This window comes from Crinia signifera, chromosome 1 (genome assembly GCF_055691185.1).
Source record: "Crinia signifera chromosome 1, ASM5569118v1, whole genome shotgun sequence".
Lineage (NCBI taxonomy): Eukaryota > Metazoa > Chordata > Amphibia > Anura > Myobatrachidae > Crinia > Crinia signifera.
The window spans coordinates 292,741,248-292,768,139 of NC_139217.1; the positions used below are offsets into that span (position 1 = coordinate 292,741,248).

At 45.0% G+C, this 26,892-nt stretch overlaps 1 protein-coding gene across 2 annotated transcripts; it reads right to left on the minus strand.

Moving 5' to 3' along the window:
• Positions 1-492: 492 nt before the first annotated feature.
• On the minus strand, positions 493-9,946 carry TYRP1 (tyrosinase related protein 1). 2 transcript variants are annotated; one of them, XM_083185939.1, is made up of 8 exons: positions 9,867-9,946; positions 8,215-8,630; positions 6,174-6,496; positions 4,707-4,911; positions 4,104-4,271; positions 3,829-4,008; positions 3,005-3,151; positions 493-1,438 (listed from the first exon to the last, which is right to left on the minus strand). In XM_083185939.1, the coding sequence occupies exons 2-8, from the start codon at positions 8,603-8,605 to the stop codon at positions 1,248-1,250; spliced, it is 1,605 nt and encodes a 534-aa protein (XP_083042065.1). In that variant the 5' UTR covers positions 8,606-8,630; positions 9,867-9,946; the 3' UTR covers positions 493-1,247. The 2 variants fall into 2 exon arrangements, with proteins under 2 accessions (XP_083042065.1, XP_083042066.1); XM_083185940.1 differs by lacking the exon at positions 9,867-9,946 and adding an exon at positions 9,372-9,512.
• Between the last annotated feature and the right edge of the window lie 16,946 nt (positions 9,947-26,892).

A 26,892-nucleotide genomic window follows, 5' to 3' on the forward strand; every position in this document is an offset into this window, starting at 1 on the left:
GTTGTAGCAGACAGGACAGGGGGGGGGGGGGGGGGGGGGGGAGTATGAGAGTGATGCGGCTACCGCTACGCTCTGCCAGAAGTGGAGGTGGTGGGCAGTGCGTGAGTATATCTCAGCTGCCACAGATGGCAGTGCTGAGCTCAGGCACTCTTTTATGGGATCCGTCCAAAGATCAGCTTTGTTCGTGGACGACCCATCTCTAAGGCAAATGCCTAAGGCTGCCTAGTGGTGGCACCGGCCCTGGGTTGTGGCCTTCATTTTGTTCAATTAGGGTGTGCAGTCCAAGTCCCCCTGCCATTATTAAACAGATGGCCAGAAGAGGAAGACCCCATTCCTCCCAATGGTAATAGTATTTAGAATCTGACTTCTAATGTAAAAGCAGATTGCCAATATGAGAGAGGCTGAGTCATGTCATTTCAACATTCATTATTAGAATAAAACCATTATATAAAAAGGTTGTTTTGTAAAGCTTGTAATGAATTTCACACGAAGTTGCAAAGAAAGTCTTTTATTTATAGTCCGATTGCATTTGGCATTTTAAGTTACATTTCACCAATAACCACATTGCACAGTTCCCATACCTGAGCAACTGGCCCCAAGTTTAATAGGCTATACAACAGGCTTTATTTCGATATGAAACACTTTAAATGTGCATACACACTGAGCAATTTCCCCAGGGGTAGATGACTTTCCATAGCAGGAGGCTACAGAAAGCCATCCATCTCGCCGTTAGTCTGCTGGTAATACCAGCAAATGAGTGGCAGATGCAGAGATGTGGGAGTGAGCATCAGTGCTCATTTTACACACTGGGCGGGACAAACGGTGCTCAAAAGTCACCCAATGTGTATGGGCCTTAAGGTGTTTTAGCAGCATGCCATATGAACAGAGGTGGACCATATTACAAGTAAACACAAAAGCTCAAGATGAGGTCATATGTCACAAAACCCATATTGGGGGTTAGAAATTATATGCGAGATGTTTTCGTCTGATAAGACCTGATGTTGCCATTTATGACAGTTGGTTAATACCATGGTATCCAATTAGAGGTTTTCATTGGCCAAACCAGAAACCCTGTGATAATACATTGGCTATGCTGCTAATAGGACCCACCCTCCTTAGCTGTAAACAGACCTACAGTATTTCAGTTGAATGAGGACAACATGACTGTTTGATACTAAGCCCAGAGAGTATTTCTAAGAACTTAAAAGCAAATACAGATTCTAGACTAATAAGTGGTATTCATTATTTCACACTGATTGAGTATTTTCTTTGTCTTCAGCATAACGTGGGTAGGATTCACCTAGTAGTGGCTGGAATATCTCATTCTTCCGGCTCCTACGTCGCACAGCACATGTGACACCAGCAAAGATAACAGCCACAAGGCCTAAAGCAGCGATTACTGCTATGGTTATTATTTCTGTACTGCTCAATGCACGACCTAAGGGGAAATAAAAATAAAAATTAGTCTCTACACATGCAAGCAGTCTATACAGATAAGTACATGTGTGCAAATGAGTCACTCACATTATATTGACCAATGTGATTAGAAAAATTAAATTTCTAAACTTTAATTATGGACATAAGATACACATTTTTGAGTGAGTCACAGAAATGGGAGTACTAAAAATGGGTTATTTGGTTTATTGAAGCAACATTGTAGTACAGTGGTGGGGAACCTATGGCCCCCGCAGCCGGTCTGTCTGGCCCGCCGGCGGCTGTGGAGAGAGTCAAGTACAGGGAAAATCTTGCGAGAGCTACCGACCTCTCGCGAGATTTCCCCTATACTTGACTCCCTGCACAGCTGTCGGACCACACAGACCTGGAATTCTTAAACTGCGGCAGCCACCGGAGCGCGGGATGGCTGCCACAGGTGAATTTGTAAATGTTTGTTTTTTTCATATATGGCCTGCGAGGCATATTTCGCCAGTACGAACGGCCCTTGTCCCCAAAAAGGTTCCCCACCCCTTTTGTAGGAGGACCAATCTCTATATTGCTCTTAAGCAGCCAACACCATCCAGGGATTGCTCTACTATTAGGCAGCTGCCTAGCATCTGTGCCACTAAGTCCACCAATCAAAAAAAAATTAAGGCTGTCTATGATAAAAAAAAAAAAAAAAAAAAGAAAATGTTTCACTTAACAGCTGTAGAAAGTCTAAAGGAGCATGCACACGAAGCAAATTTGTGCTTTTCTAAGTAATCTGACTAAATTGCTTATAAAATAAGCACAGATCTCTCCATGTGTATGCTCCAAGAGATTAAATATCTCTTGCTAACCAAGTCACTACATGCAGTCGAAATCTAGTCAGATTGCTTAGCAAATGACTGCAAATCTGTGTGTACAGAATGAGTAATACTGATCGCAATCTCTCATTCTGAACCACTACCCGGCCATTTTTTTTTGCTTAGCACAAATCTCTGTGCGTGTTCTCCATGGGAGATCTTGACACCAGCAAAAATGCTTAGCACAGATCTCTACATGTGTATGCCCCTTTAAACATTACATGAAAGGCCCCCATATACCAGAACATTGGACCCAAATGCAAAATTCTGATGGGTCGTGCAACTGATCATGTATAATGTAGTGCCGATGCAGTCCAGCGGATCGGCCCCCAGATGAGACGTGCAGCAAGTCTCATCCATTGGCTCTCATTGGAGTCATGAGTTGAGCTTCTATGCCTTTTAATCACACATGGTCGCTTGACTGCTCCACAAACTACATACGATCAGGACGTCCCGATGTATGGCCAACTTAAGAGTTTGAAACATGTGGTCAGATCAGGGATTCTGAAGTGACGCAGAAAGCCTATGGCAAGTTGAGGTTTTCCTGCAAAGTCAGTTTGCTACATCTTTAACAAGTGGAAACACAAAGCAAAAACCCCAATATGTAGAGATACAGCAAATTGTGCACAACACTAGTTACTCTTTTCTAGAAAGAATCAGTAATATGTACAATGTATATTGCAAGCATGCATTACAATGGTTAGATTCACAGCTTTATTACTTACTAGGCCATTGGACATCATAAGAATACCCCAGGTTTTCTGGTGCCAATACAAACATTTCATTGTTGGTCACTGGTGGCCAAAAGGGAACCATATTGTATTCTCTGTTGTGGCCTATGGGCGCATTTTGTAGTGGATATTCAGTAAAATCTACAGAGCAGAGACAGATTTCATAGTTATTGTATAGGTATTCGATACACACAAGATACTTTACAAATAAAGCTAGGCCTTATTCCTAATTGAATTCAGTACATGGTACCTACAAACGAGTTATTTTCCACTACTATAAAAAAAAAAAAAAAAAAAATATTTTTTGCAATTGTTGACAAGGATTTATTTTATTTATTCATTAACAGTTTCTTATTTTTGAACATTCACATCAGTCCCTGCCCCAGCAAAGGTTACACTCTATTTTCCATACCACATGTACAGACATACTAGGGTTAATTTGTTGGGAGCCAATTAGCCTACCAGTATATTTGTGTATTGTGGGAGGAAACCTGAGTACCGGGAGGAACCCCACGCAAGTATGGGGAGAATATACAAACTCCGCACAGTTAAATCCATGGTGGGAACCTCAGTGCTGTCCGGCAGTAATGCCAACCATTACACCATCCATACTGCCCGTCATACTTGTGGAATTTTGAGTACAAGATTATAATCTCCTCAGCCATTGAAATAACCCTTGCATATGAATACACTGGACTTTTCTTGTTCAGTACAATTTGATATATACACATTTCTCACAATATTCCAAGTTTGGTCAAGCCACACAAGCTAGAAAATTTTACTTAAAAGGTAAACCTGTTACCTTATGTATGCCTTACCCGAACTGTGTCTCCTCAACCATTCATCAAAGACTGCATCAGTGAATGTGTGAAGCAGGACAAACATGGGATCATTGGGCGATACATGAGTCTGACCTCCTGTTCCATTTAGAAATAGGTGAGCCAAGTTATGAAGACTTCTAACAGTTGGATTATATTGGCCTGAAGGTTCACTGTAGCCTGAAAAAAAAAAAAAAAAAATTTATACTGTATATAAATATAAAATTCATGCAAACTCTACCATTTCCAAGACAATTGCTGGAAAACAACATTACCTTCAATGGTATTCCGAAAACTGTCTGTAGAGTTTGAGAAAAATGGGGGAGTATCAAATAAGTTCACCTCCAAGCAGGCCAACACATCTTCCATTTCTGGAAGTCTTTGCACCATTGGACGTGCAGTGTTTCCAGCAGGGTTTCTTCTTATTTGGCCGCCAGCGGTGCCTAATTGTAACAAGAATATATTACAGACATAATGAAATCCTTAACCGAGACTAAACAAAAATATAAAGCAGTGGTGTAGCTAGAATTTTGTACCCCTTGCCAAAATAAGATGCTGCCACCCCAATACAATTATTTACCTAAACAACCAGCGGGTTTTAAGCCTTTTGCCAAGGGTGATACAAAAAAAAATTATCCATCTAGAATTTTCTTTTGGGTAGCATTATATAGTATGCTACAATAGCAGGACCACTAGCATCCCTCTCCAAGGTGGCAGCCATTTTTGGAGACCATTCAGCAGATTCCATATGGACGGCACGACCCATGGAATCTACAGATACCATGCAACCCCACAGTGCTGGCTCCCCCAAACTGCGGCTTGGGTTCTAGTGCCATTGATCTACAGAATATAAAAAGGTTAGCAGAAGTTGAACTTACTGTTGCATATAGTACCAAGGCTCTCATAGTCTTCTACATTTTCACAGACAATTTGCCAACGGGAGAATAAAGAGTTTGAACTGATCAGATTTTGATCAAAATTGCTTCTTGCGCCCATAAGATTGTCTGTGCAGATGTCACACTCATTCCCACCAATAGCAAAGTTCCAGTAGGGAAGTGCAAAAGAAGGATCCTGCAAAAGATTCTAAAGAGATAGTATTTTTTGAGGGTGCAGCTCGATAAAATATGGAACAATCAATGGCATGCGAGTTTAGTCCTTTGATTTACTAACAGTCAAATACCTTTTTCTACATGTAGAAAGGGTTTATCAAAATGGTTCCCCAGTCTCAGGACAGTCACAAGAATAACTTACAAAGCAGCACTGGAGGCGGTTCAAATATTCACTCAAGTTAGTCACTTTCATAGCTAGTGTCACCAATAAGACTTCATGCCAATATGTAGAAGTGTCAGTGCATTCTTTATATTGCAATACACAATGTCAATTTCACGCAAGTATCACCAACAGGCCATGCTTTCTTTAATCATGCATATTAAGGTATTCCATTTTTCTGGGTCAATAATGATTCCAGAGATAGATCAAAACATGTCATTTTAATAAAAAAAACCATAAACGTACATAAACCACTGAGTTCCAGTATATTGCATTAAATAGCTACACAAGTTACCTCCAGTGCGCTTCATTAAACCAACAAAAAGGAAATTTGGAGGAGGAAAAACCACCACCACCACCCTAGAGGCTACCTGCTACATATAAACAGGACTTCTAAAAGTATAAGCTATTTAATTAGGCTCATTTTAAAGTTACACTAAAGGGGTTATTCTAGTTCACTCGGAAAGGCACAAACTCTAATGGACAAAACCATATGCACTGCAGGTGGGGCTGATGTAACATGTGCAGAGAGTTAGATTTGGAGGGTTGGGATCATTTTGTCTACAGCATGATGGTCGACATGGGAAAAGGTCATTAGTTCGACATGGGGTTTTTCAGTTTTTTTACCTGAATGTCAGTTGACATGGACACAGTTTCAAGTGAACCACATCCCCTCACTATGCGTCGGGCATGGTGCCTTGCTGTGCTCGGCACACTATTTTATTCTCCCACCATGCCCTAGTGGATGGTAGGGCATGAAATACCACCTGTCGGCACAAAAAGACTGAAAAACCTCATGTCGACCTAGACCATGTCGACCTAATGACTGTCGACCATCATGCTGTACACCAAATGACCGCATCCAGCTAACCAAGATGCCAGCTACTCCTCAAGGAGTCTCATGGCAGCCCAGCATCTTTGATAATAGTGGAAATACCACCAAAGTGATGAAAACTGGTGTGCTGAGAGCACGTTGACCTTTCCTCAATGACCCCTTTTTGGAGAAGCATGGAGAAGGTTATTGCTGCTATAGTTCAAAAAATTTCATAGCGCATTCTGAAAAGTTAAACCCATACCTGTATGTCCCACTCAAGTTGCATCAAGTGGTATCTGTGCCATGTAAGGAAAGCTGGACCCTCATGAGAAAAGTCAATGCCACCAACACTGCCTTGACCCAGGCCCAGAAATGTTTCGCTAACACTGTAGAAGTGGGTCCAAACAAAGAAGTCATATATGGAAATGTTTTCAAAGTTTGTGACATTCCTTTCTTGGTCTATAAGAGCGCTGTAGTGTCGTGTAGCAATAACGTAGTCTGGGTGCATGGTCCTTTTTGCCAGGTCAAGTGCATTGATAAAGCGTTGTTGTTCCTCAGAACGCAGGTCCAGAATATTCTTTCTTACTGGAAGACAGTACAATTGATTACATTTTACCTACGGCAGTGGTCATAAAAAAGTACTAGCTGTCCAAGTTGCAAATCGATACATGCAGGGGCAAATGTGGAATCTTCATGGTGTGGTTTCCATACAAATCAGATATGTTGCTGCTGCAAATAGTAGTGGCACCCAAACTGCCACTTGCTTTCCTATGGAGAAGTTCAATGGCTAGCAGGAGAATATGCCCAGGACACTATGCTAAAACTAGTATGCTCTATTGTATATGCAGGCTGTAGGAGGACATATCTGTACAGTAGTATACAGACAGCTTACAAACATATATACATATAAATCACCAGCCTTTCGGTAAGGTGTCAGTACTGCACCCTCTGCCTGTAGCCAAACACATACTCCATTTAGGCAGCACAATGAGGCTTCATACCAATAATTCAGACCGCAATATTTGTTACTAAGGATTTAACATTGGCGTCCTGATGCCAATGTTAAATCCTACACATACATAGAGTACATGCACACAATGCAAACTTAAAAGACAAACACTTATACAAATTTGTAATCTTAGTTAGATTAGGGCCAGTTTAAGAGTTTGGATATTAGTTTGTAGTTTTTTGGGTCGAGCACTAGGGATAGGGTATTAAGCTTGGTAAAGCAGCCTGAACCAGAGTATCAGTTCATTTAGCGGTTTGGCCCAGGGGTCCAGGCTAGGATACAGTTGGTTAGTGCTGTGTGAGATCACCTTGTTTATGGGTGTCCTTAAAAGTGAAGTTAATTCTAGCCAGTGCAATGCGGTGTACACACGGGGGCGATAGTCGCTGGGAATATGGTTGCAGGCGACCATATTGCCAGTGATTGGAGTGAACACCAGCGATAAATCGCTGGGTGCGTGCTCTCGTTTTCTGCCCCATTGTAATCGCTGGTCCCAGGAGCTTGCTCCTGCGACCAGCTAATTACCTCGGCGGCTCCCCCAGCAGAGGTTCCTTTTCATCAGCGACCATCTCTGGTCGCTGATGCAAAGGAGACACTGGGCAATATATTGCTGAGCAATATATCTCCCCCCCGTGTGTTCAGGGCTTAAGATTTACAACATACGTTACAATTAAGTGCTTCTTGATACAGAATCATTCACCAGCTAAAGAACATGCAGGATAGGAGGAGGTTTGTAAAAAGCAACAAGGAAACAGTTATACCCCTTTTACATCTAAAGGGGAGTCTTACCCAGGTTTTTGGACCCGGCTCTTGACCCCTGTTACAGCTTTGTCACAGACTGTGCCTGAGCTGGGAGAGGACAGCATCTCCTAGCACCAGCTTTTCCATTGTAATGAATGGGTCTTAATGACCTGGGTTACACTGCACTCCAATCCGGGTTTGACTCGGAACATTTGCCAGGCTGAAATCCGGGTCTCACGACCCGGTTTACAGTGTTCACACCACCTGCAAACACAGGTTTTTGCATACTCCTGTGCAAAAACATGGGTTATTAGGGCTAATGTAAAAGGGGTACTTACATAGTTTCTCAGGCACACCATATAATATTCTACATTGGAAAGGACACGTCAAGGAGGATCAGTTTCATTCAATATTTATAAAGTTGTACTATTAGAGGTCTTCCAAAAGTGGAAGGAACACTGAACCATATAGAACGATTAGCCCTCACCATTTCATTCATACAGGAAGGCTCAGGGGAATGCCATTAAGATATTTCAATACAAGGGTTACTACTTACCAACCACAAGGGGTTGATCACAGTTGTCGCCTGTCCATCCAGGTCTGCAGCTGCCACAATTGTAACCATAATACCGACCATTACATAGACAGGTCCTGTTAAAGAATCGTATGGGCCACTGTTCCCGGTCATCCAGGCCATCAAGTTGATACTGGGGTCCATGAGGTCTGGTGTCAACTACAACATTCACACACAGACCACGACCTACAGATAAGCCACATTGGTCTCGTGGATCTTGAGATGCCTGGGGAAAGAGACCTGGGCAACACTCCCCACTGAGTAATGCCTCCGGAGTGGCACATTGCCGAGGAAACTGTGCAGAAATCCGGTCATGAAGTAGTGCGAACACTAGTATCACTGCATTGATGTGCCAAGGCCTATAGCACAACATAGTTATGTTCTGTACAGTCTCAGAGCTGTTGAAGAGCAGACAGATCAAAAAATTGGTGTTGTCGAAGTCATAACACTTTAATATATAATAAAAACCCTTTGAAATGCAGCTTCAATGCACAGCCAAACCCTCCCAGCTTTGATGAGAAACCCCTCCTTTGGAACATAGCACTTCTAATAGGCAGATTAAGAAACAGCTAACATAATGGGTGTAACTAGTAGTGTGCTCAGACATAATGCAAGTAAATTAGATGTCAGGTCCACACATATGTTGGTAGAGCTTATAGTCTACGAAAAAAAAATAAAAGCCTTGTACACAAGTGATAAAACACTTTTTTTAACTATTAAACTACAAGACAAGCAGTCTATTTAAATGACCGCTGGTGTGTCTTCACAAGAGAAAAGAACCATGTAATGATTTAATTATGTTCCGCATCATCATCACCTTATTTTAAAAACAAAATAAAGTTTTATGGCTGAATACCTATTAAACACCCAAGCACAGATCCACACCTCAGTCTATTAAACATGTGCCATTACTGATCCCTGCCAGTGAGCAGCTACTGTATCTGGGTGAGTCACAAACTTTAACTTGGATTATTTTCATTGTGGCTCAGCCTTGCAAGAAGTTATGTTATATGTGGAACTACAAACAATCATGCATTTTCTTCTGGAGGCAACATAATGCAGGCTTTAGGAATATCCCTCTGCCTTATTAAAACATGATACATCTCAAATAAATAACAATGTTAAAGAACTATACTTACCAAGCCTATATGGTTTTCAAGCCAATTGTTCATAAAGAGTTTACAAAAAAATTATATAGGATATCCAGTTACCCTACAAATGCAGGACTATTTATTTTACAACCAGATTGCTTCAATCAGAAGTGCTAGACAGGATGGGCTTCAGTTTGTGTTATGGTCTATTTCTTTCTAAGCCCTTTGATCCAGCCAGGAGAGCTCCCCTACCCACTCTAATCCTTTATAGCAGTGCAGTTTAACCATCACATGACCATTTTCTTGCAGATTGCCTTGTGACCACAAAGTTCTATCATGGGTCAACTCAAGTAGTAATTTAAACCTGGGCATTCACTTTCCTGATGCAAAAAGTGCATGACTCAAATGTTTGAGCACAAGAGTTTTTTTTCTCCCTCTGCAGTTATTAACCCTCCCACGACAATTTTAAGAAAAGAACAATGGTCTGCCACATAACATTGCGGTGAGAAATCTGTTATACAACAACTAATCAAAGTAACTTACCACGTAGTTGTATCACTGCAGAAATCCCAGACTACCCACAAACACTGTTAATCAGGCTGTGGACATACACACAGAAACACCACCCATCACATGTATTTATTCACTCAAAAGGCTATTAGCACACAGGCTCTCAGCTTGGCTAATTAACACATTAACTGTTTCCAATCAACTTATAGTGTGCAAAGCGTGTCTATTATTAAAACAAATGGTCCACAACCATGGTCCTCAAGTCACACCTCAGTCCAGGTTTTATGGCTATCCCTGGTTATTCGCAGATGGTATAATCAAGCTGACAGGTACAAATGAAGTCACCGGTGCTTAAGTGTGGATAATCATAAAACCTGGACTGTAGGTGTGCCTTGAGGACCACAGTTGAGGACCACTGATTAAAACTATTCTTCAAAATATCTAAAATGTGTCATGATAGTAATGGAATTTGTATAGCATTTTCAGTATTTGTATAAAAATTATAAAGAAAAGTGCAGTTTCCATATGCAGGATACTGTAATATCACATAAAGTTGCACATTGCCACAGATACCATAGATCAAACTCAGTCCTCAGAACTCCTAAGAGTCCATGTTTTCCTTGTTTCCTCATAGAATCACAAGTTAAATATTTAGCACAACATTAAAAATGTTTTAAATGTGTCAGCGGGTAATAACTACACCTGTGTACCTGCTAGGTGACATAGAAAACATGACCTGTTTGGGGGTCCTGAGGAACCTATGCCCTAGGTGAGTTTATATATTGTGTTAGGTCAATAATATCCCCAGTGGTGCCAAGGGGAGGGGGATAATGTATGTTTTATTTGGGTCCAGGTCTGTTTCAGGACTGAGAGAAAACTGCCACTACAACAGCCCGTAGTTGCCTACCCTCCTGCATTCTGCAGCAGACTCCCTGAAATAGCAGCAATCTTCCTCTCTCCCTCATTAGTCTAGCAATCTCCCTCATGTCACCTAGCCCACATTACACTGTTACATCATATGCCCCTTTCAGACCGTACTAAAAAAAAACAGTATTTTGCAGATTTTTAACAGTTTTAAAACGGTAATATGTGTGGTCTGAAAGGTGCAGAATGATTTTACCGTTTCCAAAAAAAAACAGTTTTTGGAAACTGTAAAAAAGCAGTTTCAGATCTGTTTTTCTTTGCTCTCTGAACGGGCCTGAAACGGTGTGAAATTCTACTACCAACTATAATCTCCCTGAAACTAGTTTTCAAAAGTAGGCAAGTATGCAACAGCCTCTTTCTCCATCCATGCACATTGTGCTCAGTTTTGTGTGCAGAGCAGGGGAGAGTGACAGCTGTGCCGCAGTCTGTCCTCTCCTTTTCCCTGTGACCAATTAAATTTTAATTTATTTAATTTTTAACTGTTGGCATCCCTGATTATCCCACCTGCTGCTTCAGACAGAAATCCTGAAATCATCACCTATTGGGGATACAAGGGGTGATTCTAGTAGAATTGCTCCCCTGCGCGATTGCACAGGGAGCGATAAGATTGCACATTCGAATAAGTATTTATACGCATGTGCAGCCTCTGTGTGCCAGTGGGCATGGCATATTGATTATTTGCCGGCCACTTGCACACAGCAATATGGATGGGGGGCATGGGGTATGTTACGCCCATAGGAACGCCCAGCATTTCGTGGGCGTTCCCATGGAAAGTAGCCCATGACGTGGGACAGCAGGGGGCCTAATATGGGGAAATACTGTACTAAGGAGGATTACTGTGGAGAAATACTATGGGGAAAACTGAGGGGAATTACTATGGGAGACATACAATACTATGGGGTTTACTATTGGGGACCACTAAGGGGGCTGCTGTGAGGGACTACTAAGGGGCCACTTTATTTTAAAAAATAAAAGAAAAAAATGGTTTTACTGTAGGAGTGCTGAATAATTCCAGGGGTGCTGCTAAATGTGCCATATAAATCCAGGGGTGCCTCTTGGGCCCTTATTCTGATCGGTGCGGACTTTTCCGCATTCTTTCGGATGGCGTTTTTTAGCCGTCTGCGCATGCGTGGAGAACGCGACGCGCATGTGCCACGCATGGTCTCCGTACATGTTCTCACTAATCCCGTACAGAACTGTGCACCGCATACATTCGGCCAATAGGGGTGTGTTATGGGCGTCATGCGGAATGACACAGGGGCGTAGTTTCAAAGTGGGCTAAACTGGGCGGAAACATGGGCGGACACGGGGGAGTACACATATATTGGTAGGCGTGCATTCGGCCAGCACGCCGAATGCACGCGAACAAAAAGGGAAGAAATGTGCGGTGTCCAAAAGGTTACTTTTGCTTTGCGGACACCACTCGGTCATGCGCTAGGCAATCGGAACGCCTAATCAGGGCGGACGCACCTCAACCAATGTCACCTGAACCCAATACAATCACATACTTTACCCATTACTTGTTAATTACACGCTTCTCACTGCTACAATTGGAAGCATTGCAGCTTAAAGGGAACATTACATGCTGCACTTGTCACACACTTTAACATTGCAAATAATGCACACAACTTAATAATATTAATACTAATACACATGCCACTTCTGCATGTCTAAATTAATACAGACATTTGTGGGGCCAAAATAACATTTATTAAACAAACTTAGGCAAAAAATGAAAATACATAACAAAACAAATGGTACCATACCAGGACCAAATAAAATAATAAAGAATAAATAGCCACAGCAGAATCATTGGGAACACATCAGGTGGCTTCACAACAAAAGTACAGCACCAACACTTCAAGTACAGCACACTGAAACAGGGCAACAGAGGAACCAAACATGACATTTGAACCGCGGGCAAAAGTGGTGACCCTGGGCACGGATTTGGACACAGGATGCTGACACACACAGCTCAATGGAAGATTTGGGAAGACATAACGGAGGAGATTAATGGGGACACAAGTTCATTTGCGAGCACGTTTGCCCCTGGCAGGCTCCTTGCCACGTGCAGCAGCTCTTCGGCCTCGTCCACGGCCAGAGTCCGATGGTGGCTCATGTGGAGCACGTGCTGGGGAGGGGGTGGATCTTCTTCCCCCTCTGGCAGCAGGGAGTGATGAGGATGGTAATGCACCCGAAGCGGGTGACATTAGGGCCCTAGCTCCACCATAAGTTCATTATGGCGGAGGAGGAGGTCGTTTTGCAGCAGGGCTTGATCAGCCAGCACCTGCAGGCTACCAGCAATAGCTTGTTGGCTGCCAGCCATAGCTTGCTGGCTGGCACTCATAGCCTGCAGGCTCTCAGCAATACTCTGCTGGCTGGTGGTCAAACCCTGCAGCACCTCCTCGGCCCTACGCACCCGCTCGAATGCACAATACTATCCAGCACACGGCCCCACATGGACAATTCAGCCGCAGACAATCCCGGCGGCTGCTGCACGGGCCTGCTACTGGGGCCAGGTGGCACAGACTCCACAACCTCCTCAAGAGAATCTTGACCAAGCGGTGGCGATGCTGTTGAACAAGAAAATTGAAATTACCACACATTCCATGCAAAATGTTAAACATCTACTTATGGCCTGGCAAATAATTACCTTCTAGAGTAGAAGCCATCACTTCCGCTGGGGACTCGCTGTCTATAGTGCTCACCCCCCGGACCTCCTCCACTGCTATACAGCACTGGGCCATCTCTTCCAGGGGGGTGAGCTTCAGCTTGGATGGCATGGGGCCAGCCCCAAAGGTCTGGCTGTGTTGCCACCGGTCGGTCAATTTCTTCTTGAGGTTGCCTTTGAAGTCGTGCCACCTGCAATCAAAGTGTACATATTAATACATGTAACTCCTCATGTTTGCTGTAGCACCCATTGTAATCTGAAACATAATACAACATGTGCCTACTGACACAAAACTTACATTATATTCTTTTTTCAAACCAATCCTTAGAAGATACAAAAACAGTCACCCTCCAATAACTATCAATTCAATGTCATGGCCTACATGTCTGTGCGTCCAAGCAACGTGAACACCCATTGCCCAACTAGATCTAATATTGAATGTAAACATTACTGGACTTGTACTACTCTAATGTAACACACATGTACTTGCCTCTTCTTAACATGCTCTGCCTGTCGAACTTGTGGAGCCACTGCATTAATCTCCGCCGTTATCTCCTCCCAGATCTTCCATCTCCTTGTGTGTGTCAACTTCACCGCTGGACACTCAATTAAATCACGTGCCCGGGTCACCAGGATGTCAAGCTCCCGCGGTTCATATGCCATGTTTCGTGTTGTGGGTTCCCGTGTTGCCCCACTGCGGCCACGGGCACGGGCACTGCCACTGCCACGGCCACGGCCACCGGTTGCTGTACCTGAAGTGCTGGGCTGGCTACTCTGTTGGGAAGCCACCTGCTGTGTTCCCAATGATTCTGCCGAGGATGGCTCAGCTGCTGATTGGCCTGCTGTTGATGGGCCAGCTCGGTCCTCTGGGTTGAGGGGTACATAGGTGGTGTTGGCCTCCATGCGGGCCAACAGATTCTGCACCACCTGCTCTTCCTCTGAGTCTGAGCCTGCCATGTTTGCAACAAGTGTTTGCCTTTCTAGGACCACTTTAAATACTATTTCTGTAATTGGCGTTAATCAGCTGCAAGCTGCGTTCCGTACGGCCGCGCCCCGTACGCCAGCGTCAACCGTGCGGCGCATACGGGCCGCCCCTTGGTGTGGAAAAATATTCCCAAAAAACCTGGCAAACTCAGTAAGTCTGATTTATTTGCTAAATGCAGATTCCAACACCAATGACCAAATACAACTGAGGTCAGACATGACATGTATATTTGAATGTACTTCTGTACTGTGCACTTGTTTGCTATGTAGTACAACTGACACTACCCATTCCATATGTCAATCTTAGCCACAAGTAATCAGTGCTAGCATCCAAATCACATGTGAAAGCACTCCAAATTCAGGCTGTATGCTAGCTACTTTTCATTCCACCTCTGTATTAGGGGCCAGTAGAAGGTAAGTGTACACATGGCAGCATGGGCAAATTTTTGGAAAAGGTCTGCCACTATTTGCTATGTTTCTGTTGCATAGCTTTCATTATAAAATACATGTTTACTACCTTGTTGAGTTAGGTGTTAGTGTCTAGTGATGCAGACTATTTCACCTGGTGCTTATACCCATGTTTGGTGAATGTTATAGATTATATATAATGTGTTTACATCTTAGTTTAGACTGTGTGTTTAGGATGGGGGTGCGATGCAATGGGTTAGCCGGATGTTCGGGCGCATACACGCTGTTAGTGTAAAAATGAACAATAAAGTTAATACCAAATATCACTCTAACCAACCAATGACAGCACATGATAGTTTGATTAGTGCCACTCCTAAAATGGCTTCCTACCAGCGTGCAGAACCCTTCTCCACTGCGGAGCTACTGGCGCTGGTAGGAGTGATGGAGAGGAGACTGGGGCAGGCAGGCCCCTTCATTACAAATAGGGACAAGCGCCGGGCATATGTTGCGGCCCGGCGCCGCATATTCGCCCGCACACATGTGCGGAGGACCATCGCCCAACTGGATAAGCGATGGTCCGACCTGCGGAGGCGGGAGCCGGAGCGTCTGCAGGCTCTGAGGCGGCGTCTGCAACGCTGTAAGTATTTTGGGCAAATACATATAATTGACAGAGGCCAGGATTCGGTCTGGTTCACAATTTTTAAAATGGAGAGTAACAAACAGGCAGCCAATCAGCTCCTACCTGGCCTTTTACAACTACAGTCTGTGACATGACAGGAAGGATCTGATTGGCTGCGTGTTTATCACTCTACATTGTATCACTTTTGAAGGCTAGTGCATCTAGGCCATTGAGTGTTTGCATTTTAACATTATTTAATATTAATATTACATGAGGTCAATTGGGTGTTTATGACATAGAAAAGCCATATACTATATGTGTGATATATAACACATATATAATGTGGTTATGAGATGTACTTGTTAGAGTAATTTAAATGGGAAATGACACTCACCCATTTTGTTTGTTTAACCCACAGCGCGGGAGAGAGCCAGACAGGCCCGCCAGGAGGCCCAGGAGGTGGGCAGTGCGGAGGCCAGACAGGAGGTGGGCAATGAGGAGGACTCCCAGGAGGTGCCCATTGAGGAGGCCAGACAGGTAGTGGCCATTGAGGAGGAGTCACAGGCCCACAGTTACGTGACAGAGGAGGACACGGAGGAGGCACAGGAGGTCGGCCAGGAGGTCGAAGTGGAGGAGGAGGAGGTGCCCCTACCCCTGGACGATGTGCCACCACCTCCAAATGATGAGGATGAGGACCTGGTGGAGCTGCCTGGCAGGGGTAAGTAGACATAATGCTTCATTACTGAGTTAGGTACAGGTTGTTATGTCGCACAGCTGATTCAATTTTCCTATAATATAGTAAAGAGTAGTCCCAAAAAATGGAAAACAACAGACACACTTTGGTCTTATAGGCCCATGCTGCAAACGTGCAATCTGGATGCTCATGTAGGTGATGAGTGTTAATTTATGGATGCTCTTTGTCTATACAAAGCAACAAAAACACTTCAATGGAATATGGGCAGGCCTGATTTATACTGGAGTCCCATGTGGGCAGTTTGCATGGGCCCCCCTCTAGCCAGTGTGCCCGTGTTGTTGTCATGTATTTTTGTAAGGTATTATGTATGATGGATTGAGCTTAGAAATTGTTAGTTGTATGGAAGCGGATTCGTTCTGCCCTTTCACCTATGTGTCAAATGTGACAAGGGCCCTTATTCTGATCTGTGCGGAAATTCCCGCATTCTTACGGAGCGGTCGGCACGCCACGGTGTTTTGCCGCATGCGGCCATCGTCCGTAGAAACGCCCACGTGTCCTCCGCATTCGGACGGACTCACTCTTTAAAACAGGGCGTGTTTACGGACGACATACAAAGCATGCGTGTGCGGGAGAAACACTCCGATTCGGCACGGTATTACAGAGTATTACAGAGTATGCTCGGGAATACCGCATCCGAACGGGAGCCAAGCGGTGCTACCGCACGTAAGCGGAGTATTTACGCCAAACAACCCACTATGAAGTATCTTCTGCAATACATCACATGACCCACTTATTCAATTACCTATCCTCATAAAAAACTGCTTATTTGGACTTGGAATCAATTAGATTCCAATATATCCTTACAAGCATGCCTAACACATGCATTGCACACATTAACCCTTACAGCAATGTAAGTGCAATGGTTTGTATTACACCCTGTGTAAAAGATTATAACCAATCTACACATATACTATTTAAAGTGCAAATAAAACCAACAACTGTGAACTTGCATAAAGAATTTATTGAACCCGACAATTAACAAAAATAAAAAAATATAAAATTATAAATTAACTAAGCAGGTCTTTAAGGTCCTGCAGGTCTGCTTGAGCGAGCCGCAGATGGTGCTCCAGTCGCTGGAGGGCCCCACGCACCCCCTCATCTGCCGGTGTGGTGTCATCTGTGGGCATGTCAAAGGGGCAACAATTAGTCATGTTATTCTTGCATACATTTCACATACTGCGACATAAATTGCACAAATGCTAGGTGACATGTGTGTATATATATATATATATATATATATATATCTATGTAGAGCATGGGTCCTCAAACTGCGGCCCTCCAGATGTTGTGAAACTACAAATCCCAGCATGCCTTGCCACAGTTTTGCTATAAGGAAGTGTTAAAACTGTGGCAAGGCATGGCGGGATTTGTAGTTTCACAACATCTGGAGGGCCGCAGTTTGAGGACCCATGATGTAGAGAGATAGAGCCACACATAGATAAATAGATATGACACATACATATATACATACATGCTAACTTATTTACTACATACTGTATTTTTTGGCCTATACCCTTTACTCTGCAGAAGACATAACAGTCATATTGTTTCTTCTCAGTCACAACCCACCCATGACTAACCAATGACAAGCAGGTCATGGCCTCCGTCAATAAGAACTTGTCACAATCTGCTCAGTCTAAGTTCAGTGATGGTTCGTGGCATGGGAGTTATGCAAATGTCAGGAATGCACAGTACACATCCTCAAAATCATAATTCTGTCTAAACCAACCTACAATTCTGTGAGGGCAAAAAAAAAATCTGAAGTACAGGGGGTGTTTAGGTAGAGGAGGCTCCTGGGACACTGGCAACTTCTGACTCCATTCCAAGGTAGGCCGGGCCATACTCCATTTATAGCATACATCCTAGAGTTTATAAATAACATTCACCAACAATATAGATTCCACTATTTGATGGGTCATAATCAACGCTTGCAGCAGGTGAATTTAAGCCACAAATGATCCACTCATCCCTTTACTCCAGGATCCTGTTTAACTACAACGGTTATGTGGCAGTCAAAATGGAGCTCCAACCCATCCCACAAACCGGTGTAATTCAGAGGTGTCCTGGATGAAAGGGATGCCTTGGACACCCCATCTAACCCGTACCTGTATCTGTAGCTACCCACTTTGGGGTCTATATGAATAGTATGGGAAAAATTTTTTTTACCAACAGTGCTACATAACAAATACCAGTACAACTACTTCATGAATGATGCATTATGTTAACATACCGATCTGCTGATATTCCGGGGCCTGGCACGCCTCCTCCCCATCGTCATCCGACTCCTCCGGGGCAACCGTGGCCTCCTCAGACCCCTCCTCCGCCAGCTCCTCTGCACCAACAACCTCCTCCTCCAACTCCTCCTCCTCCACCTCCTCCTCCTCCTCCTCCTCCTCCTCCTCCTCCTCCTCCTCCACCTCCACCTCCTCCTCCGCCACCAACACCTCCTCCTCCGCAACCAACTCCGCTTCCACATCCTCCTCCACCACCTCCTCACGCACCTCCTCCTCCTCCACCACCATCTCCTCCTCCTCCACTTCCTCCTCCTCCACCATTTCCGCCACCTCCTCCTCCGGGTCTTGGGCCTCCTCCTGTGCCAGGGCTGCCTCCGCCTCTTCCCGGGCCTGTTGTGCTTGGGCTCGTGCTGTGTGTTAGAAAAAAACATCATGGTCAATGTGGGGTCATTGGGGCACATGTATTAATCCATAACAAGACATACATGGAAGGGTGATAATGATGGCAAACGATGCAGGAAAGTAGCTCCTTACTGTTAATGGATTCCAAATAGTGACATTTAAATTAGTATGTGATTGGTAGTAATTTGTTCACACATTACAACCCAGGCATTTATCAATGTGTAACACATATTAGATCTGGCACATTGTATGCATCATAATCCTCAATGCTATGGCATTACATATAAAAGCCACATGACTGCATGTTAACCAGGAAGAAGCACACATAACAGTCTATGCACTTTTAAACCCATGGACACCCACTTATCATGAGACACATTTTATTGTTTATATATGCTATGTTGTAAGTGCGAAATTTCATAGCTAAAATACTCACACTCAGCAATTTCGCCCCTGAGTTGCTGAAGCAGCTGGGGCTGGCGCCTGCGGAGGTCCGACCACCGCCTCTCCAGCTGCCCGAGGGACCTCCGCACCCGAGTGCGGGCGTAAATTCGGCGCCCTGCCGCAGCATAGGCCCTCCGCTTATGCCGGTTGGTTATAAAGGGCCCTGCACGGCCCAGCCTTGTCTCCATGACGGAGACAAGAACCCGCAGCTCCGCATGTGTGAAGGGTTCTGCCCTTCGTGTCTCCGCCATGTTGACAATGGCATCTATCAACCAATCAGCTGGTGGCATTGGTTGATCACAGTTATTTGTGTTAATAACTTTATTGTTCATCTTTACATGAACAGCGTCTCTGCGCCAACACAAATGGTGACAAATTCGCTTGCCTTCCAAACAGTAGTGTTGATGTATGGCAATGAACAAATCTGATATATATAAAACACAGTGTGTATGCACTTAGCAAATCCAATGACGCCTCGCTCCGCCAAGCAACGCGTGCTATAGCTTAGCAACGCATAGCTGTACTTAGCATTATTTACTCTATGCATCTATGTGTATGCGTACATTTATGTGTAAAAGACACATACACACACTTGCAGGTATCCTGAGACCACCATTATACAACAGCCCTGCCTGCCTGCCTGCCTGCCTGCCTGGCTGCCTGCTCCTTGAAATGTAGAAACATGTGAATAAATTCTAATATCATATATATAGATATATATATATATATATATATATATATATATATATATCTCTGCAAACAAATCAGACATCAACACATGAAAAAATCCCAAACACATTACAGAATAAATCAATGTACTCACCAGTCATCAGGGATAGTATCAACTACAATAATGAAGATATAACAAACACATAAGATCCCTTGAACAAGGTATAATAATTCGCACCAATATTTAACTTCCCCCAAAACTAAGCACATATGATAAATATCTCCTATTTCTTTGCCATTAGGAGGGCAGGCTGGCTAATTTTCGTGTTGTAACACTGACAACTAACACACTGTACTTATTTGCAGGGGTGATTTGTACAATAATTGGTGTGTTCTGTGAACTCGATAACATGTACCTGAAGTATCTTTGCGCCACAGAGTCCCGCAGCTGGTATCCCCTCCGGCATTCAGGGGCGCGGGATGGGCGCATGGGCGGATCTTGCGGCTCAGATGGTACCTCCCACTCATCAAAGGGTATCTCACGCCGCACAGCAATGTTGTGGAAAAATATACACAGGCCCACGATCCTCGACACCATTTCAGGCGCATATTGTAAGTCACCACCAGTGCGGTGGAGCACTCTAAATCGACCTTTTAAAAGGCCAATTGAGCGCTCCACCACTTGCCTGGTGGCAACATGCGCCCGATTGAATGCCTCCTGTGGGCCCGGTGCTGGGTAGCTGTACGGCGTAAGTAGCCAGGGCGTACATGGGTAACCGGAGTCACCCAGAACCCACGCATCACGGCCTTCCAGCTCTTGTAGTCTTTGCCATATCCCGGTTTGTCGGATGACATGAGAGTCATGGGCACTTCCGGGAAACTTCGAGTTGAAGGCGAGAATCTCCATGGATGGGCCACATACCACCATCACGTTCAGTGAGTGGAACAATTTGCGGTTCCTATATATCTTCTCACTTCGAGATGGAGGCACAAATGGTACATGGGTGCCATCCACAGCCCCTATCACATTAGGGAAGCCAGCAATTTGATGGAAGGCCTGCTGGCTTCTGCGCAGGGTCTCGGTGGCAAATGTCATGGCCATGAAGTGCCCCTTGCGCCTGAACATGGCCGACGTCACACGCCTCAGGATTCGGCAGAAGGCCGGCTGAGATATTCCAGCAAGTACTGCCACTACTTGTTGGAATGATCCTGAGGCGCAGAAATGCAACACCGCCAGCAGCTGTGTGTGAGGCGGAATTGCTGTCGTGATCCCGTGTAGAGGTTCCAAATCACTCTGAATTAGGGTGAGCAGATCCAGAATTACATGTGGGGGTAACCGGTACCTAGTAAGTACCTCATCATCGGGCATAGCAAACAGAGTCACCCGTGTGCGATAGATTCTAGCACGTCCTGGCCTCCTTGGGCGACGAGTGGGGAGAGCCGCAAGTGCCCTTAGCCTCCTCTCCATGTAGCGCAGAATAGCTTCTGCAACCTATAAAGAAATGAACATAAATACTGATGCACCTATGCACATAATGGCCATATCCCACTACAAATTGATTTGTAGCCTTCAATACGTACAATAGATGGCCGCCCCGTGTAATCCCGCAGATCCATTTGACTCTCTAATGATGACACAATAATATGAACTCAATACACACCGTCCAAAACACACATATAAAGGTGTCAGCATTTTTTGCCAACATCATGTACTATGAGACATTTCATCTATTGCTGGGACATGTTGTCCTGCAATAGATGAACCCACACATGTTTAAGACCTGTGAGTGAAATAGTGAACATGTGACATGTTGCAATAATGATACACGCACTTTGCTGGCCCAACAATCTGTAGTCAGTGAGGCAATGGTGCATACATTCATACACTTACATTGTTAATGGATATCATATCTACAAGGAGCATGGAAGAGCTTACCTTAGACCCTGACAAGTCCAGATCTGGAGACAAATGATTCTAGCAGCAACTCACTATTTATAGGGCTCTCACATGTGTGGTCTATAACAGTAGAGATGAGTATTGCATGATTTGTGGCCTGGATTATCTAAGGGATTGGGCTACTTTTAGCTTGCAATAAAACGCCACAATACCACAGTAGTCATAATTCAAATGTCATGTCATGCTAGCAAATAGCATGTGTATTGTGCAATAGTCACAGGTTTATCAGAAGATTCTATGCAATGTTAGCATTGGTGACCAGTATTTCATGTAGAACTTTCGCCAGGTTTTACACAATGGAATTTCCGCCACCGTATGCGGCGCGAAAAAACAGCGACGTACGCACACGCACGGAACGCAGCTGCCGCTGATGTCCGCCAAACAGGATACACAAACAGTATATAAAGGTGTATTAGAAGGTGACAATGTTGTTGCTAACATGTCTGGATCACAACCAGAGGTGGACCCAGTGCTGCAGCAACTATTTGACCAGATGGACTCCAGCACCACCTATGTGCCACTGCACATGCGGCCAGTGGGTAATGAGGAGGCTGCTGGCCCTTCTACAGCAGGGGAACCTGCACCTGACCATTCTACAGCAGGGCAACCTACACCTGGCCCTTCTGCAGCAGGCCAACCTGCAGCTGGCTCATATGCACCATCAGCAGAATTGTTTGGAACACAACCGGGGACTTCACAAGGTAGTACCATGGCCAGCACTTCAAGTGCAGCGACACGTGACAGGGGGCGTGGCCAAGGACGTGGCAAGGGGAGAGCCAGGGCAACAGAGGAACCAACTACAAGAAATAAGGCATATGAAGCACAGGAGCTTGCCATCCTGGTTCCCCGAGCACGTGATTGGATTGAGTGTCCATCGGAGAAGCTGACACACACACGCAGATGGAAGATTTGGGAACAGATAACGGCAGAGATTAATGAAGTAGCGCCACAAGTTCGTGAGACGGACCATGTGAAGAAGAGGCAAGTTGTTTTGTGATACATGTGGCCAGTAATAGCCAAGTAATGATTGAATTGATGCTTAGATGCATTTAGCAAATGGGCCGTGAGGTTGTTACGATACACATACATTATTGCCATGTTATTTCGTTGAGAGTTAGAGTAGGGTGATTGTGAATGTGTATTGTAACGGTTGATATCATAGTTGCATGTAATATTATATATGGGATATTAATCATAATATGTAGCACAGAGCAATGGCTGCAACAGCTAACATTGGGAGTGACATGTATTAATATGTCAACTTACATTGCAGGTGGCAGGACTTCAAAACCAACCTGAAGAGGAAGATGACCAAGCGGTGGGAACACAGCCAGACATCTGGGGCCGGGCCCATGCCATCAGGGCTAGAGCTCACCCCCCTGGAGGTGATGGCCGAGAGCTGTATAGCAGTTGAGGAGATCAGGGGGGTGAGCACGATGGATAGCGAGGCCCCAGCTGAAGTGTTTGCGTCTTTTCTGGAAGGTAAATATTGGTCATGCCATAAACTTGTGCAAGTAATTATCGTAGAATGTCTCCTAATTGTGTTTATCTTTTCCCACAGACACCCCACCGCTTGGTGAGGACTCTGCTCAGGAGGTGGAGGAGTCCGTGCCACCTGGCCCCAGAGGTAGGCCTGTGCAGCAGCAGGCATCGGGCCAAGCCGATTTGGCCGCCTTGGCCCAGGTGCTTGGGGACATCAACCAGCAGGGAGACTTGGCATCAGAACGGGTGCGTAGGACCGAGGAGATCCTGGCGAGCTTGGTCAGCACCCAGCAGTCCATGGCTGCGAGCATGCAGGCCATGGCTGAGTCACATCAGGCCATGGCTGCAAGTGCTCAGGTGCTGGCCGAGCAAGCCACCCGCCAAAATGATCTCCTCCTCCACCATAATGAGCTTATGGTGGAGCTGATTACCAGCAACAGGGTCCTAATGTCATCCGTTTCTGGTGCATTACCACCGGAAACACTCCCTGCTGGCAGGAGGGGTAGACCAGCCAACCCCTCCACATCATCTGCTCCACCTGCCCCAGCATCTGGCCGTCCCCGAAGAGCTGCTGCACAGGCCAAGGAGCCTACCAAGGCCAAACGTGGTCGGAAATGAACTTGTGGCTGCATTAATCTCCGCCGTTATGTGTTCCCAAATCTTCCATTGTGCTGTGTGTGTCAGCTTCTTGTGTCCAATCACGTGCTCAGGGTAACCAGATGAGCCCTTGCTTCATATGTCCTTAGTGGTTCCCCTGTTGCCCTCTTTTGCCTGCCATTACTGTCAGCTGTACTTGAAGTGATGGCCATGGTACTATCTTGTGAAGTCCCCGGTTGTGTTCCAAATGATTCTGCTGATGGTGCATATGAGCCAGCTGCAGGTTGGCCTGCTGCAGAAGGGCCAGGTGTAGGGTGCCCTGCTGTTGAATGCTCAGGTGCAGCTTGCCCTGCTGTAGAAGGGCCAGCAGCCTCCTCATTTCCCACTGGCTGCATGTGCAGTGGCACATAGGAGGTGCTGGAGTCCATCTGTGTGCAATTATATATGTTTTGTATTATTATTTATTTTGCAGCATTCCTGCCATGTTGTTTATTGTTTGTATGTATTATTTTATGGTCTTTGCATCACACTGGCATTGAGTGTGACATGAATATAAATAAATGTGTTTACTTTACCCAAAATGTGTGGTTTCATGAGTACATGTCGAATACACATGTGTATTGATAGTATTAATATTCAGTCATGTCCATTGTTAGCAGTTTTTAAGTGTGGGACAAGTACAGCATATGTGGGGGATTACTAAGGTTTCCTTGAAGCAGCAATGGTTTCAATTAAAGCACTGACAAGCGGCCTATTAGTGAGTAATGAGTAAAGGAGTAGATTCTATTGGGTTCAGGTGTTAATGGTTTTAGTCATTAGGCGTACGTTCGCCTACCGCATGAACGAGTGGTGTCCGCAAAGCAATAGTACACTTGTGGACACCGCACATTTCTGCCCTTTTTGATCGCGTGCATTCGGAGTGGTTTCCGAATGTACGCCCCCCAACATAAGTGTACTCCCCCGTGTCCGCCCATGTTTCCGCCCCGTTTTGCCCACTTTGAAACTACGCCCATGTGTCATTCCGCATGACGCCCATAATACGCCCCTATTTCCCGAATGATAGCGGTGAACAGTTCTGGACGGGATTTGGCCGAACTGGTACCGAGTCAATGCGTGGCACATGCGCGTAGCGTTCTCCACGCATGTGCAGACGCCGTAAAGACGCGATCCGAAAGTATGCGGTAAAGTCCGCGTCAATCAGAATAAGGGCCAAGGAATCATGAAGTAATGGGCAGAGGAAGTAGCCGAGCATTTTCCTGTGGTATCTATTGTATCTATTCTATCTATTCTATCTATCTATCTATCTATCATGCAGTTTAGCTATTAAGCAGTAACATGCAGGTATATATGTATGGGTCAATGTGGCATGTTGTAGTGGGTGTATGTTTTGAGTTGAGTGAGGAGTCTTTGGCCAGGACAAGTGTGAGTGATCCTCAAGTGTGGTTGTGTTTTTGATATATAGATTGTGAAATGTATATGTCACACAAGTGTGTGGGTGTGGTGGCAGCATCATGATCATATATTTGATGACATAACATACAAGAGTGGATAAGGTTTTTTTGGTATGTATGATTTCGCATGGTGTAGGTCATGGGTCTTCAACCTTTGGCCCTCCAGATGTTGTGAAACTACATGTTCCAACATGCATTGCCACATTTTTTCCTATAAGAGCATGCCAAAAAACCTCAGGGCATGCTGGGACATGTAGTTCCACAACATCTGGAGGGCCACAGGTTGAAGACCTGTGGTGTAGGTACTTAGGATTGACTGTACAAGGTGTACGTGAGTAGCATAAATAATGTTGTACCCCCTTTCTCATGCACACAGATTATCAGGAGCCACCCCAGGGAGTCAGAGGGGCTCTCATGAGCTTACGAGAGGACCTGAGGCGGATGACGGCTCATGTGGAGGACCTCTGTGTCCTGCTGTTGGACGAGTGATGGCGGTCCATTTTTTGTATTTGTTAAAATAAAATTTTGCACTTGTTTAAGAAGTTGTCTGTGTGTTATTTTAGTCTTTAACATTCAAAGTATAAAAAGCATTTAACACACAAACATGTGCATGTTTAGATATGTACACAGCAAAAGGGTAGATAACATTTTTATCCCCATAGGGAATGTTAGGGTTAATGTATAGTGCTTGTAAGTGTTTAAGGATCAATTAGCTAAATAACAGATGACCAGGAGCAACAATCTGTTCTCAAAGTGGTTTGCTAATTGCATAAGTGTGTCATGTGATCTATGTGGGAACTCTGATAACAGTAGTCTTGTTGTATGCGGAAGTACACCGCATCTGTGCGTAGGGGCCGGTTCGCGTCCGTTCTGACGCGGGAAGGCCGTGCATACGCGGACAGACCGTGTAGAATCGGAGTGTTTCCCCCGCACACGCATGGTTTATATGTCGTCCGTACACACGCCCTGTTCTTACAGAGTGAGTCCGTCCGAATGCGGAGGACACGTGGGCGTTTCTACGGACGATGGCCGCACGCTGCCGCACAGCGATGCGTGCGGCCCGCACCGAAAGAATTCGGGAATATCCGCACCGATCAGAATAAGGGCCTTGGTTTGCCGTGTAAATCCAGGGGAGCTGCCATATGTGCTGTATCAATAAAGGGGTGCCAAAATGTGTGCCATATCAGTCAAGGGGTGCCACCATGTGTCCTGTATAATTCCAGGGGTCCCGTCATGTGTACTGTATAATTCCAGGGGTACTGCCATGTGTTCCGTATCATGTCAGGAGTGCTGCCCAGTGTCCCGTAGCAGTCCAGGGGTTCTACCCAGTGTACCAGCAGTGCTGCCCTGTGCTGCAATTTAAGTCTGCCTTATAAGTTTAGCAATGCTGTCCTGTACTGCCATATAATTCTCTGCATAAGTCGAGTGGTGCTGTCCTTCTGCCTGAGGAGACGGACACTTCT